General features: G+C 41.9%; 2 protein-coding genes across 3 annotated transcripts; one reads left to right on the top strand and one right to left on the bottom strand.

Moving 5' to 3' along the window:
• Positions 1-1,762: 1,762 nt before the first annotated feature.
• Positions 1,763-4,657, top strand: tmem234 (transmembrane protein 234). The gene is made up of 5 exons (XM_041855557.1): positions 1,763-1,844; positions 2,489-2,640; positions 2,785-2,851; positions 3,073-3,165; positions 3,332-4,657. Exons 1-5 carry the CDS (start codon positions 1,805-1,807, stop codon positions 3,442-3,444), a joined length of 465 nt encoding a protein of 154 aa, XP_041711491.1. The 5' UTR covers positions 1,763-1,804; the 3' UTR covers positions 3,445-4,657.
• Positions 4,658-4,740: 83 nt separating this feature from the next.
• Positions 4,741-16,181, bottom strand: dcdc2b (doublecortin domain containing 2B). 2 transcript variants are annotated; one of them, XM_041855555.2, is made up of 15 exons: positions 15,668-16,181; positions 15,289-15,340; positions 13,220-13,290; positions 12,988-13,119; positions 12,268-12,402; positions 12,044-12,083; positions 11,708-11,773; positions 11,418-11,586; positions 11,026-11,135; positions 9,291-9,362; positions 8,965-9,039; positions 8,729-8,839; positions 8,434-8,499; positions 5,151-5,264; positions 4,741-5,023 (listed from the first exon to the last, which is right to left on the bottom strand). In XM_041855555.2, the coding sequence occupies exons 1-15, from the start codon at positions 16,003-16,005 to the stop codon at positions 4,886-4,888; spliced, it is 1,689 nt and encodes a 562-aa protein (XP_041711489.1). In that variant the 5' UTR covers positions 16,006-16,181; the 3' UTR covers positions 4,741-4,885. The 2 variants fall into 2 exon arrangements, with proteins under 2 accessions (XP_041711489.1, XP_041711490.1); XM_041855556.1 differs by lacking the exons at positions 4,741-5,023; positions 5,151-5,264; positions 8,434-8,499 and having other exon boundaries at positions 8,735-8,839; positions 9,018-9,039.
• Between the last annotated feature and the right edge of the window lie 19 nt (positions 16,182-16,200).

Genomic DNA, 16,200 nt, shown 5'->3' with positions numbered 1-16,200 from the left:
CAGGAGGTTGGTGGCACCTTAATTGGGGAGGACGGGCTCGTGGTAATGGCTGGAGCTGAATAAGTGGAATGGTATCAAATACATCCAACACATGGTTTCCATGTGTTTGATGCCATTTCATTTGCTCCGTTCCAGCCATTATTATGAGCCGTCCTCCCCTCAGCAGCCTCCACTGATGAACAGGTAGGCTCTCTCTCCCTCAGTTTTCTATGCACATCAACAACAACAAGATCAACAACTAATGTTAGCCAGAGCGAGATCAGCTAAAATCTAACGAGAGAACAGTAGATAAACCCTCTGAAACTTTTTTAGCCTGTAGTTGGCCGTCAAAATTGCACTGATTAACGATGGGGAATAGTAGCCTATTTGGCCTTCTGCAGCTTGCCTGCCAATGCATGCTTGTCCCAACCAATAATGTGTATAAACCCTGGTTGACAAAATAGGGAGCGCTGTATTGAAGCCACCGCGCAGCCATCTTGATACTCCTCCTGAAGTGTAAAAAATATTTTTGAAGCTATAAAAATGCATTTATTAATGTCTACATTCGTTTCTGATACATTTATTATATTACAGCCACTTGAATGCATACTTTTAAATTATATTATGTGAGCTAAACATAAAACATAAATGCAAAAATATAAAATACATTTTCCTTAAAGTATTTTTGGGGGGAGAGTACTAATGTTACTGCCCCCACTACAACAAGAAAATACTTAAATACATGTAATTTTGTCCTTGAAACAATTAATTGAAATAGAATTCCATTCATTCCTATGGAGGACAGCTCCTACTAGGGAGTGCCAATATGGCCGACTGGTGGCTTCAAAGCCTCTCAATGGCCAATACATAGCGTCAGCAACACAGGGTTTATATACATCAATGGTCCCAACCCACGTTTTGACAAATGAATGGGAACTTGCCTGCCCTCCCATTTGATCGATGCAAAATACATTTAATTGACAACTAAGAGATATGCTAACTGTGGATAACAGTAGTTGAAGTTCAGTATAGCTAACTAGCAAAGTGATTCAGATTTCTTGCTAGCTAACCACATGACACCTGCATCTCTAGTTGTAGCCACCGAAAAACGATATGGGGGGAAAGTCGGCCAGTCATCCTCCATGCAGTTTGCTAGCTAGCTAACGTTAGGTTCCGTGTTTTTTTATCTTGCTAAATAAATAGAGACGCTAGCATATAAACCACGTTATGACTGACTTGTGGTCATTGCCCCTGCTAGTTTGATTATATTGACATTGCCAGGCTAGTTACATTCGTCCGTTTTTGTCCAAAATATTGAGTCATTGAAACAGTGCATCCCAGAAGGGATGGAGGCAGCAAATCTTACCAGGCCAGCTGTGATTTACAACCCAATAGCAATATTGTTGGACTACCAAGAAATGTATTGGTGAATGAGCTCTATTAATCAGGCATTGAATTGCATCCATCCATTCGGCCAACAATGCCTTACTCTATGTCATGGAATTTTGAGCGAAATATAACTTATTTTAAAACCTCTTATAAAGTTGGTTTTGTAGCATAAACTGGGAATTTGATATTTTTGACTGATATTATGATTGTCTGTTTGTTTCATATCTGCAAAGTAGTTCAAACGCTGTCTGTTCCAGTTTAAGATTTTACAGTAAATTGATTAAGACCAAAATGCTTGACCAAATTTGATATTTTAGTTTTATGCTCTATGAAGGCGCAGCTCGCTTCTGAAATAAAACTATCAGATATAATTACTAGCTAGGTTTGACGGAGTGTCCAGCCAACGTTGCAGAACTGTTTACTGTAGTTGACTTGAATGCGACTCAGTACTCTTGTGTTTACAATGGTGTCCGTTGGTAAGTAGCGTAGCTAGCTAGCAAATCGGGTATACTAGCGTAGCTATTACTTACTCGTTGCTCTCTATCAGTCCTCAATTCTTTTATTAGTCACACAAATGAAACCGAGCAGTCTGGATTGCTTATTTAGTGAGGTTGAAGCCGATAACTGTGATTACAAGAGAAAACGAGTTAGCGTTAGCTAGGGCTTTGCTAGACAGCTTCCGGGTAGCATTAGCTAGCTAGAAAAGGAAAGTCAAAAGTTAGTAACTTGTAGCTAGCCTTCAACGCAATGTATAAAATAGTTTGAATATATTTACATGATTGTAAAATTCACACGTTTTGAACAGTTCAACAGACCTGATATAAGGCAGACTATGGCTAGTGTTTTAATGGGGAAAGTGGGGAAACATGTATGTGTAACATCTGTTGTGTAAAATACATCGTGAGCAAATGTGATAAACTAGAGAGCTTTATCTTTTTCTACTCTCACTTTTCTGGCCATAATATAATAATTGGGTGGTTGTTGGCAGTGCACATAGGCATTGTTGTTTGTCCAACATGGGTACCATTATCAACTGAAATTGTGTTTATCATAAACTCAGAATGAACTGTTTGAATCCAATTTAATTAAAACAGATGATTGACAGACATTTCCTTTCTAGTGGAGGTACTATGCCTCCTGCTGGTAGCTGTGCTGTGGGGCTGCACCAACCCATTTCTGAAGAGGGGCACAGAGGGGATTGAACATGTGAAAAAGGAGAACAAGTTTCATCAGTTCCTGGCTGAGGTTAAGTTCCTGTTTTTAAACATCAAGGTAAATTGACATCTGTATTTGGAGAGGGACTAAAACTTTTTCATTTAGGCCTATAGTCTTAATTGATGCAAATACACTTTCCATGTTTTTCCTGTTACCTATAGCAGATGTAGCCTATAACAACATGTCTCTTTACATTTGCAGTACCTGATACCATTCCTACTGAATCAGAGCGGGTCCTTGGTGTACTACTTCACTCTTGCCACCACAGGTTAGCTACATCTTACTACTAAGACATGTTGAACTACAGTATGACTGTTTTACACACCGACTGCTCACAATCTCATCATCCTCAGGTTTCTCTTATCTCAAAATCACATGATTGACAGACATTGATGCCATTCACCCTGTTCTAGGGTGTTGGGTGAAGTTGCTCCTAGATGCTGATATTTCTTCCTCACCCTTTTTACCCCTCCTCCTCCCCTCGTACAGATCTGTCTCTGGCTGTGCCCGTGGCCAACTCCCTCACCTTCCTCTTCACCATGCTCACTGGGAAGCTGCTCGGGGAGGAGTTTGGAGGGAGAAGTAAGTGTTGCATGGTTGTGATGTCACCGCTCTCCAAACATAATGGCACACATTCTACAACATTGCCATCGCTCTCAGGGCTGTTTGGTTAGCCTTAACACACATTGCATTGAGAATGGTCTCATTTTTCACATGCTGTCTCTGTGTGTTTGTTTGTTTGTTGCAGGAGCTGTTGGAGGAATGGTCCTCACCATGGTGGGCATCACTCTATGCGTAGTGAGCTCCATCAGTGAGACTGAGAGCACGGGGCAGCAGAATGGCACAAAGGTCTCACCATAGAAATAGATACTGTATCAGCACAGTACTGTGTATCTCTATGGGTCTCGCTCTAAAAAAGATGACTGGACACATTTTAACAAAGGTTCTATCGCATACCACCTAGTTCAACTTATTGTTTCGTGTCTAGGGTACTTTCCATAGGCTTAGTTATGTCTTCAATGGAAGTGACTTTATGCTACATAACATACTTCTTCAACTACAGCAGTGTTTAGGCTATTCAAAGGGACCAAAGTGTATCGCTGTAGAACACAACATTTTGTAACAGAGAATGAAAATGAGCGCTTCTTATTGGACAAGTTCAAGTAGTAAGCTACTTCCCCAGTCCCCGTTTCAAAACGCTTTCTCCCTACTGGACACAATCCTGACCTATGCCAGCCAGGCAGTAGAGTGACTGGACAATATGTAGAAGAGAATGCAAATGAGCTTAGTAGGAACTCATCATGCACAGTGTTGTGGCTCCCACACCTTATAACAACTGTGACACGAAGTTCAAGTAGGGTTAATTCCAGCCGGGGTCCAGATTTATTGCCTATCTAGTTCAAGCCGAGCCAGCCATTCTTGCCGCTTTGCTGCCATGTTGTGTGAATGCTGCCCATAGAAACACTAGGCTATAGGCCTATAGAAGACCACAGTCAATGTGTTATTGTTGAAAACAGACTAGAGTTCACGTCTTGAAATCAAAGTGCTGCTACTGTATATCATGTTCAGAGAAACAGTTATTACATTGTAATGTCTTAATGAAACTACAAAGGCGTTCCGTGCAAGGTGATATGTTGAGAATGGGAAAAACTGTAGTCTGTTTGCTGTTGAATTGCACTTTTTATTCAGAAATAATGGCATGTAAACCAAAATGCTTGTACTGTACAATCAGAGGACTTTGCTGTTTTTGTAAGATATAAAATATTTCATATTGTATATTTCCAAGTATATTTTGATGAAGAGGAATTCTTTACATTCAGTGAATATGTTCATAACTGTATAATACAGAAGCCTATGGCCTACTTGTTCTCTTACTGTCTCAAAAATAATGTTTCCTATTTACAGTAGGTTTGCCGCTTTCCATTAAAGTAAAGCATTGAGCATCATTAACATTCATTTTTTAATAAACAGTGTCAGTACCACATTATTTCCTGCAAAATATGTCAATCTCATAATGAATACATTCACATTTTGTATTCTCAGTTTGCTAATAAAAACAATAGATTGTGCTAAAGGTAGACTATATAATCCATGATGTTTTGTTACTATGCTCATTATTAGAGCTGTGTGTCATTCTGATGTTGTGATCTTGGGGGGGTTGACTGTTGGCTGTTCCATTACAGTGTCTGGCGGGGGGGTACGAGGTCTCCCTAGGTAGAATAAACCAATCAGACAGGGCCATAATATATTGTATTTTAAACAGCTCTAGTTTTAAAGTGATTTTATATACAATGATGATCATTCAAATCGAGCCTGATCGAAGACTTTCCCTGTCTCCTTGGATCCCCCTGCTTTTCCGAAAACTCTGAGATGCGGAGGACGATGATGAAGAAGAAGCCCTTGAGTGTCGAGTGGCCAGCTTTGGCTCCGTCACTGGCTCCTTGAATAGGGGTGAGTGGGTGAGTGTACAGACAGAATTCATTTCTAGTGATTGAGTGTGTTTTTCTACGTATTTATGTACTGAATAACAAGTGTGTATGTCTGTGTCTATCTGTGTGTGTCTGTACCTTTGGTGCTTCAGTAGCAGACACACAACTCTCTAAGGCAGCGTCTTTTTCTTTGTAGACAGATGTGTTTGGCTCTGCGGTTGAATGCATCTCATTCTCCAGGGATGTGTTTGCCTTTTGTTAGAGGAAAAACATGTTTACCATGAAAAACATTTAGCCTTATTAAAACTGAGATCCGCATAAGGTGAAACAGCGCCACTGGTCGCCCCAGTTGCATTTGTTATTGTTTTTGAAGTAGAGGAGCGTTAAGTGTGGTAAAATACAATTGTAGTACATTCTCTGCTGTTCTATCGCGCTTGCAATGACGTCCGAGGAAAAAAAGTATTTGTTGTTGTAATATAGAAAATGGATGTGGCGTCACCACTACGGATTCCAGCTTTAATGTATCCAACATCTTCAGTGTGATAGTCTAGGAGTATATCAGTGAATGAGTATATCACACAAGAACACATATACTGTACAATACCCGTCAAAAGTTTGGACACACCTACTCATTCCAGGGTTTTTCTTTATTTTTACATTGTAGAATAATAGTGAAGGCATCAAAACTATGAAGTAACACATATGGAATCATGTAGTAACCAAAAAAGTGTTAAACAAATCAGAATATATTTGAGATTTGAGATTCTTCAAATTGCCACCCTTTGCCTTGATGACAGCTTTGCACACGCTACGCATTCTCTCAACCAGCTTCAGAAATTGCAGCCCAAATAAATGCTTAATAGTGCTTAATATGCTTAATAGAGTTCAAGTAACAGACACATCTCAACATCAACTTTTCAGAGGGGACTGTGTGAATCAGGCCTTCATGGTCGAATTGATGCAAAGAAACCACTACTAAAGAACACCAGTAAGAAGAAGAGACCTGCTTGGGCCAAGAAACTCGAGCAATGGACATTAGACCGGTGGAAATTTGTCCTTTGGTCTGGAGTCCAAATTGGAGATTTTTGGTTCCAACCGCTGTGTCTTTGTGAGACGCTGTGTGGGTGAACGGATGATCTCCGCATGTGTATTTCCCACTGTAAAGCATGGAGGAGGAGGTGTTATGGTGTGGGGGTGCTTTGCTGGTGACACTGTCTGTGATTTATTTAGAATTCAAGGCACGCTTAACCAGCATAGCTACCACAGCATTTTACAGCGATATGCCATCCCATCTGGTTTGGGCTTAGTGGGACTATCATTTGTTTTTCAACAGGACAGTGACCCAACACACATCCAGGCTGTGTAAGGGCTATTTTACCAAGAAGGAGAGTGATGGAGTGCTGCATCAGATGACCTGGCCTCCACAATCCCCCGACCTCAACCCAATTGAGATGGTTTGGGATGAGTTGGACCGCAGTGCTCAGCATATGTGGGAACTCCTTCAAGACTGTTGGAAAAGCATTCCAGGTGAAGCTGGTTGAGAGATTGCCAATAGTGTGCAAAGCTGTCATCAAGGCAAAGGGTGGCTATTTGAAGAATCTCAAATTTAAAATATATTTTGATTTGTAAAAAAAAAAAAAATGTTTACTACATGATTCCATGTGTTATTTCATAGTTTTGATGTCTTCACTATTACTCTACAATGTAAATAATTGTAAAAATAAAGAAAAACCCTGGAATGAGTAGGTGTGTCCAAACTTTTGACTGGTAGTGTATACAGTGGGGCAAAAAAGTATTTAGTCAGCCACCAATTGTGCAAGTTCTCCCACTTAAAAAGATGAGAGAGGCCTGTAATTTTCATCATAGGTACACGTCAACTATGACAGACAAATTGAGAAAAAAAAATCCAGAAAATCCCATTGTAGGATTTTTAATGAATTTATTTGCAAATTATGGTGGAAAATAAGTATTTGGTCACCTACAAACAAGCAAGATTTCTGGCTCTCACAGACCTGTAACTTCTTCTTTAAGAAGCTCCTCTGTCCTCCACTCGTTACCTGTATTAATGGCACCTGTTTGAACTTGTTATCAGTATAAAAGACACCTGTCCACAACCTCAAACAGTCACACTCCAAACTTCACAATGGCCAAGACCAAAGAGCTGTCAAAGGACACCAAAAACAAAATTGTAGACCTGCACCAGGCTGGGAAGACTGAATCTGCAACAGGTAAGCAGCTTGGTTTGAAGAAATCAACTGTGGGAGCAATTATTAGGAAATGGAAGACATACAAGACTACTGATATTTTCCCTCGATCTGGGGCTCCACGCAAGATCTCACCCCGTGGGGTCAAAATGATCACAAGAACGTGAGCAAAAATCCCAGAACCACACGGGGGGACCTAGTGAATGACCTGCTGAGAGCTGGGACCAAAGTAACAAAGCCAACCATCAGTAACACACTACGCCGCCAGGGACTCAAATCCTGCAGTGCGAGACGTGTCCCCCTGCTTAAGCCAGTACATGTCCAGGCCCGTCTGAAGTGCATTTGGATGATCCAGAAGAGGATTGGGAGAATGTCATATGGTCAGATGAAACCAAAATATAACTTTTTGGTAAAAACTCAACTCGTCATGTTTGGAGGACAAAGAATGCTGAGTTGCATCCAAAGAACACCATACCTACTGTGAAGCATGGGGTTGGAAACATCATGCTTTGGGGCTGTTTTTCTGCAAAGGGACCAGGACGACTGATCCGTGTAAAGGAAAGAATGAATGGGGCCATGTATCGTGAGATTTTGAGTGAAACCCTCCTTCCATCAGCAAGGGCATTGAAGATGAAACGTGGCTGGGTCTTTCAGCATGACAATGATCCCAAACACACCGCCCGGGCAACGAAGGAGTGGCTTCGTAAGAAGCATTTCAAGGTCCTGGAGTGGCCTAGCCAGTCTCCAGATCTCAACCCCATAGAAAATCTTTGGAGGGGAGTTGAAAGTCTGTGTTGCCCAGCGACAGCCCCAAAACATCACTGCTCTAGAGGAGATCTGCATGGAGGAATGGGCCAAAATACCAGCAACAGTGTGTGAAAACCTTGTGAAGACTTACAGAAAACGTTTGACCTGTGTCATTGCCAACAAAGGGTATATAACAAAGTATTGAGAAACTTTTGTTATTGACCAAATACTTATTTTCCACCATCATATGCCAATAAATTCATTAAAAATCCTACAATGTGATTTTCTGAATTTTTTTTTCTAATTTTGTCTGTCATAGTTGACGTGTACCTATGATGAAAATTACAGGCCTCTCTCATCTTTTTAAGTGGGAGAACTTGCACAATTGGTGGCTGACTAAATACTTTTTTTCCCCACTGTATACACACACACACACACACACACACACACACACACACACACACACATACCTGATCACTGTCGTCTGTGTGATCTGGCTCAACCAACACCTCATTTTCCACAGTCTCTACCTTTCTCTGTAAAAACATTAAGCATTAATGTATCCATTATCTTCTATACTCATTCAGAGTGAATGAGTACGTCCCTTTTTCTCACACGCACATCACTGTTGATGACGTTTAAGGGTTGATTGATTGATTATCTACCTACAGACAGACTTGCAAGGTGAGCCCTGAAGTAACAAAAGGTACTCTATGTTCTATTTTCTTAATTGCACTTTACATAATGAATGAAAGCTTTCTCTACCTGTGGTGCTTTTGTGTCAGGCTTAGGGGTCCCATTGACAGCATCCTCTTTGCAGATTGAAGAGCTGGCATTTGCAGGTGAGTTCCTGTCTTGCTCAGTCGATGTTTCCACCTTTGTGATAGGAAGACAATCACAATTGTTTGAGTGGTTCTATCATCTAACAGCATCTCTCAGTAGTGTAGCAATGTTGAGAATGATTTGCCAAATCATGAGTGATGTTCATCGACCAGACACACCTTGTCTGGGTCTTTTGGGGGGGGAGGGGGATCTTTTTCACAGAACTTCTTACCCACTGTAGCCTTGGTCAAAATCTAGAGGAGAAAAATACAAAGAACCGCTTGTAGTCTCAATCCTTTCACACTAATAACAACCATACAACCGGGCGTGAATAAACATGCATTTAACAAAGACTGTTACTTTAATCCCTATGAGCACAAGACGTTGAAAATACATATTTTTGGTTAAAAAAAACATTGAAGAGAAGTCATTTGAACATCTTGTGTTCACTGGGATAAAACCTCATGTTACTCAAGGAATAAAGTGATCCCAGACAGAAACACACCTGATCTCTGCTGTTGGAATGAGGAGGATCTCTGCCAATTAGGCCCTCATCCTCCACTCTCTCTGCCACTCTCTAAAAGATAGACACAACAACACATATTCCAGTTTGCTAAACTATAAACCAGACCAACAAACCATACATATACTGAACAAAAATATAAACGCAACATGAAAACATTTCTACAATTTTACTGAGTTACAGTTTATATAAGGAAATCTGCCAATTGAAATAAATAAATTAGGCCTTAGTCTATGGATTTCACATGACTGGGAATACATACAGTATTTGCATCTGTTGGTCACAGATACCTTTAAAAAAAAAAAAGGGGCAAGGATCAGAACACCCAGTTAGTATCTGGTGTGACCACCATTTGCCTCATGCATTACGAAACATCTCCTTTGCATAGTTGATCAGGCTGTTGATTGTGGCCTGTGGAATGTTGTCCAACTCCTCTACAATGGCTGTACGAAGTTGCTGGATATTGGCAGGAACTGGAAAACGCTGTCGTACACGTCGATCCAGAGCATCCCAAACATGCTCAATGGGTGACATTTCTGGTGAGTATGCAGGCCATGGAAGAACTGGGACATTTTCAGCTTCCAGGAATTGTGTACAGATCTTTGCGACATGGGGCCGTGCCATGCATTATCATGCTGAAACATGAGGTGATGGCGGTGGATGAATGACACGACAATGGGTCTCAGGATCTCATCACGGTATCTCTGTGTAGTCAAATTGCCATTGATCAAATGCAATTGTGTTTGTTGTCCATAGCTTATGCCTGCCCATACCATAACCCCACCGCTACCATGGGGCACTCTGTTCACAATGTTGACATCAGCAAACCGCTAGCCCAAACCACGCCATACATGTGGTTTGCGGTTGTTAGGCCGGTTGGACGTACTGTCAAATTCTCTAAAACTACGTTTGAGGCGGCTTATGGTAGAGAAATGAACATTCAATTCTCTGGCAACAGCTCTGGTGGACATTCCTGCAGTCAGCATGCCAAGTGCACACTCCCTCAAAACTTGAGACATCTGTGGCATTGTGTTGTGTGACAAAACTGCACATTTTAGAGTGGCCTTTTATTGTCCCCAGCACAAGGTTCACCTGTGTAATGATCATGCTATTTAATCAGCTTCTTGATATGCCACACCTGTCAGGTGGATGGATTATCTTGGCAAAGGAGAAATGCTCACTAACAGGGATGTAAACAAATTTGTGCACAAAATTTGAGTGAAATAAGAATGTATGGGATCTTTTATTTCAGCTCATAAAACATGGGACCAACACTTTACATGTTGCGTTTATATTTTTGTTCATACATTATTTCACGGAGATAAGTGAAACATGGTCCTATTGCACTGCTTAAGGACCAGGGAAGAAAGAACAGTTCAAACTTGTCCCCAGAGGGAAATGTAGTTGCAGGCAGGGGTAACAGTTTAAAAAACACACATAGTACATAGATTGTTTTTTTCAGGCAATAGAGTGCATGTGAAAATCAGATAGGGGGTACTGGACCATTGAATTCCCTATCCCTACCGGGGCCAAGTGTTTAACATGTTTTAGCCAGTGGGTACAAAGGAGTGCTTGTATCAGTTGCTTTTTAGTCTGGTTTCTATCTGGAACCTGAGGGTAGAAGTTGGAACTCAGAGTGGAGGGGGTGGTTGCTGTCCTGGAATGGAGGACTTTGGGTAAGTAGGACAATCGAGTAGAGGAGAGGAAAAAGGTGTACCTGGTCAACAGGGAGATCGACTGCTGTGTTCTCATCCTCCAGCACCTCCTCAGCCCCCTGCACCTCCTCTCTCCTCCTCCGTACACATCCTTTGAACACACTGGCCTGGACTGCAATGCACACAAACACACACACACACACAGAGAGAGACACAAAAAGACATGAACGATCAATCATCGTAAATTTGTTTAGACACAATCATGAATACAATATTTCACACTATGCCAGGGGTCTCAAACATGCGGCCCAGGGGCCACATCATGCCCACAAGCTGCTTTATTGTGGTTCCCCTTCTGATATCTAATTCTTATTCAAATCAGGCCCTCCGTGAGAACAGCATGACTGACACTGGCCCCCAGGTAATTTTAGTGTGTGTGTGTCTGTGCTCTTACCTGGTCCACTCCTTGGCGGAGGCCTAGGTTGGGCTCTGTTCCTCACTCGAACCTTCACTGGTCTGGCGTAGAAGATAGAGCTCACCTCCTTCCTTGGTCTCCTTTGGATGGCTGGGAGTGCCGTCTCCCCCACTTCGTCCCCCGTTGACTTCACCCTCCGTCCGTCTGACTGGGACCACAACATCAGGGTCGTGTTCATTAGGCACCAAATGGAAGAAAACAGACTGAAACAGGGCGGGACTACCTGGACTAATTTCCGCTACATTTTCGCTACAGTGTTTCGACAGTACCTCTGGAGAGTCCAGGAGAGCAGAGTCACTGTATCTGTCCTCAGGGCCACTGGCTGCCTTCCTGCCCTGAACAAGACAAAGGGAGACAGGGTGTGGTCCTCTGTAGCTCAAATGGTAGAGCATGGCGCTTGTAACACCAGGGTAGTGGGTTCGATCCCTGGGACCACCCATATGTAAAAATGTATGCACACATGACTGTAAGTCGCTTTGGATAAAAGCGTCTGCTAAATGGCATATTATATTATATTATTACCTTTATTACCACGCTCAATTGTCCTACAGACTAAAATAAATATAAAATATTAGACAGTAGATATTAAGCAGAAAGTAGATTACCCCATATCTCCTTGACAACCTTCTAATTCCAGGGTAATTTCTGGAAATTAATGCAAAAGTGAAACTCATATAAAATAGAATTCAATATTTTATTTTATTTAGAATAGAATACACACACTTCAATAATCCAGAGAGGAAATTGTTTGATTTAGTCTTGTCTGTCTAAAAGCTGTTCTATTGTCAGATTCTCTAACAATTTCTGTTAATGATAATTCCATCCATACCTCTCAGAGGCTTTAGGAACCAACATCTCCACGTAGGGAAGCTTCTTGAACCTCTCCGCTCCCACAGCCACGTAGTACTGGCCACTCTCCAGCTCATCTGCACTGGACACGGTCACACCCTCTAGAGTGCACAACCTGAGAGGTCGCAAGTTCAAGGGTCAGGGGTCACTAATGGGGTCAGAGAGACTCAGGGCTGGCCCAAGCCTTTTGGGGGCCCTAAGTGAGATTTGGTTGGGGGCCACCCCCACCTTGCAGGCAAAACCCCTCTTGATGACGGAGAGAAACATTTACGATTGTAAACTTAATTTCCTGCAATTCTACACATTTTGCCATCGGGTGGAGAGACGTTTAGCAATATTATAACACATTTCATGCAATTCTTCTCATTTGCCATGGGTCAGAAAAAAAAGATTTACTTATCTGACATGGCTAATCGTTAGCTGACATGGCTAATTAACTGACGGTCAGTGACTGACATAACAAGAGAAAACCAAATTTTGAAATTCAAACTTGTGTATTCTACTATTCTGTTGCTTATGCCTGGAACCGGCCCTGGAGAGACTGTCATCTGTGTACCATTAGGTCATTAGACTGCCATTACCTGTAACAGGTCAAACATGCTGTGAGGGTGTGACAGCTGTGTAGTCCTATGTGATGCGTTTCTATGCTTGTGTGTATGGGTGCCTGTATGAGTACGTGTGGTGTGTGCATGTGTCTGACCTGCGCACGGCTCCAGTGCGTAAATTGGCTTTCTCTGTGACTAGACCGAGGATCTGATCCAGGTCTTGCTGCCAGGTCCTGGGAATGATGAACCGGAATGGCAAGCAGAGGAGATCTCCGTTGCGGAAAACACTGTAGAGGAACACACACAAATAAGTTGTATGTTTCTTTATGTAATGTGTGTACTATTTGAGATTATGAATGGGTGAGCAGGTTTAATAGGGAAACTCACTTTATGATACAGGGTAGAGGAATATACTTTCTCCATTTTGCTGACACATTCGGTCTGTGGAGTAATATTGCCTAGGACAAAAAGACAACAGAATACATTACAAATAAACTACAGCACTGTAGTTCTAGATAGATTTGTGAGTCAGAAAAAAAGACAACGCAGAAATACAACCTCCTCCGAGTAGTGAATGCCAAATAATACAATTTGATAAACAATTATTAATATAGCAACTATCCCATTTGATATAATTTACCACCAGGTAGCCTAGCAGTTAAGAACGTTGGGCCAGTAACTGAAAGGTCGTTGGTTCAAATCTTGAGACGACTAGGTGAAAAATCAGTCGATGTGCCCTTGAGCAAGGCACTTAACCCTAATTGCTCCTGTAAGATGCTCTGGATAAGAGCGTCTGCTAAATGACTAAAATGTAAAATATCAATTGTATTAATTACAGAACAGAACATTCACCCACAGACATTTCACAATAAGCAGTTATCACTTATGGCCATGCACCCTTCAGTCAGAAGGCAGTGTCCATGGCAACACACATCATCATCCTGGCCAATAACACATCTACATAGACAGATTGAGTGCCCCACTTGAATGAGTAACTAAACAATATAGCCATTTTGTCCACAAAACTGACACTGACCTTACTATTCATTGTTTCTGACCACATAATATAACAATAAATCAATACTTAACACAAAACCCAGCCACTGCCAGATAATAATGTTTCTACAATGTTTCCACTTTGATGTGGTACTATGCAACATGGTTGTTGTATTTAAACAGAGCGGTAGGTATGGGGCTGCTAGTGAGGGGCTGGGTACACATGTAGGATCTTAATTTGATTAATATTTTGTTGCGGCACAGCAGGAAATGCAAACTTGTAGTGTATTTTAGTTTTTAAAAGGCTTCTAAAGTTTGTAATTTCCATTTTGAAATTTCAGACTTGATTTGCCCTAATGAAAAATGTATCAACCCCAACAAAAATTGCCATTAATTATAATCCACATACTAATTCACATTTCCTGTTGTTGCAGGATTATTTTCCTGCTGTTGCAAACTGGCTCAAACTAAGATCCTACATCTGTAGGCTGGGTATCAGGCCTGCCCAGGCATGTTCATAGCCCTGATAACACAGTGGCAAAACAACATCTGTGCCAACCCAAGTGTCACACAATTGCCTTTCTACTGTTTCATATTAACTCAGTGGTGTAGAGAAAGAATGCTGATGGGCAAGCTATGGTGGCCTTTCTGGTCCCAGTCAGATAATGGAGATCGATTTTTTCAGGATTACGATATTGCTCCAAAGCAGTACATGCTCCACAGCTGAAAATTAAATACATTCATATCTAGCTATCCAACCAATTGGACTGAATACAAAGCAAGCACTTTCCATTGTGCGAATGGCTATTGAGATGCTGCGCTTGAAATGGCCTTGTATGACAAGCGTCCGTGCCACGTCCGAGAGTCCTTTGCATAATATTACCTCATCAAGACAAGATCTATCCTCCTTTGATATATGAATGTTTCCGATGATGAAGAGAGAGCTATTGAAATGGGCCAACAATTACCTAAGACACTGGGTGACAGCTTGAATACAGCACAGAACATTGATCTGTTATTGATTTGTGGTCTACAAGCTCTGTGAGTGTGTGTTGGTGCAGAAGACCATTACAGATTACATGTATCCAAAATTCTGTCCTATGCTATTACTTTGGTCTATCATGATTGATGTCCACAGTGTCCAGTATTGTGACACGCAAAGCACATCCAAAACCAAACTTGTACATAATGAATCTGAAGTGTGGTCGAATAAATATGCAAATAGTGATACCGCTCGGTGAAAGAAAACCTGTTCTCTATTATGGTGCTTATTTTCATATTTTTCTTGGTACCAGTTCAGATCCACCTGATTTGAGTGGCTGTGTGATAATGTGACCATCCCCCTCAGAGCATTCCAGTGGCGAGTCCGAGATGGGTTAGGCATGGATTAATGAGTAATGGACTGTACCACTGACCCGACAGAGAGTCGCCACACACAGAAAACCATAATTGAACCTTACCTGAGCTCCTTCTCTGTGTACAGGCTGCTTCTTCAGCCCTGTGTTCAAATAACTGTATGGGAAAACCAAGAGACATGTTAAGGGTTCACATGTCATCACCAACGTTAACGAGACGTAGAATGCTTAACCCATGTCTGTATAAAATATTTGCATAATGGTTTACTGCCTTCATGTGTATTAGGCACACAATGCATACATCCCATTGGAAACATTAATTTTGACAAAATAATGTAACCTACTGTATCTAGACATTTACACACGTCATGGTAGACATATATGGTAAACATGAATAAATGAACCAATGCCATTGAACATACAGGTGTAGAATTAAGACCATTTCTAGAGAATTCATCATTCTGCCTGGTAGACTACTACTCACTCCAGCTTCTTGAACCTCTCAAAGCCTGCAGCCACGTACTGGGCCCCGGTCTGGAGGTCCTGCAGTTCCCTGACCCGGTGACCCTGCCGGGGGGTGTACAGGGTCCTCACGGCTAGTGGAGCCTGGATGCAGTGGGTCACGTCATTGAGGAATGCCTCCATGGTGGCCACCTGTCGATGGTTGACCACAAGCCTCCTGCCAGAGTGGAAGGGGTCACCGTTCCTGTAGACCATCACGCTCTTGACTGGAGGCAGGAGAGTTGCTGTCCCACTGGAAGCCATTTCTCCAGATGCTGTCTGTGTCCCCGTCTGCTCGGGGTCTACCACACCACCTCTCATACACTCAAACCTTAACCACCTTAGAAGGCTAGAAGAGTGTCAAAATGTTTGAATTAGAAGGAGAGACCCCCTTCTGTTGTTGTATTCTGTGTGGTTGTCTCTCACAGCTCTGGACTCTCCCTCTCCTGTTTTCTCCGCTCTCTCACACACACACTACTCTCTGGCGGCTGTGAGTATTTCCTGGTTGCCATGGCA

The sequence above is a fragment of the Coregonus clupeaformis genome, chromosome 29, assembly GCF_020615455.1.
Source record: "Coregonus clupeaformis isolate EN_2021a chromosome 29, ASM2061545v1, whole genome shotgun sequence".
Lineage (NCBI taxonomy): Eukaryota > Metazoa > Chordata > Actinopteri > Salmoniformes > Salmonidae > Coregonus > Coregonus clupeaformis.
This window is presented reverse-complemented; position numbering and strand designations above follow the sequence as displayed.

Excerpts from the sequence above, each read along its gene's own strand:
- dcdc2b (XM_041855555.2), bottom strand. The coding sequence starts at position 16,005 with ATGAGAGGTGGTGTGGTAGACCCCGAGCAGACGGGGACACAGACAGCA. Across the intron at positions 8,840-8,964 it reads CCCCAAAAGACCCAGACAAG|GTGGAAACATCGACTGAGCA; the intron begins GTGTGTCTGGTC and ends CCTATCACAAAG. Across the intron at positions 5,265-8,433 it reads ACACAGACGACAGTGATCAG|GCAAACACATCCCTGGAGAA; the intron begins GTATGTGTGTGT and ends CTCTAACAAAAG.
- tmem234 (XM_041855557.1), top strand. The coding sequence starts at position 1,805 with ATGCGACTCAGTACTCTTGTGTTTACAATGGTGTCCGTTG. Across the intron at positions 1,845-2,488 it reads GTTTACAATGGTGTCCGTTG|TGGAGGTACTATGCCTCCTG; the intron begins GTAAGTAGCGTA and ends TTTCCTTTCTAG. Across the intron at positions 2,852-3,072 it reads CTTCACTCTTGCCACCACAG|ATCTGTCTCTGGCTGTGCCC; the intron begins GTTAGCTACATC and ends CCCCTCGTACAG.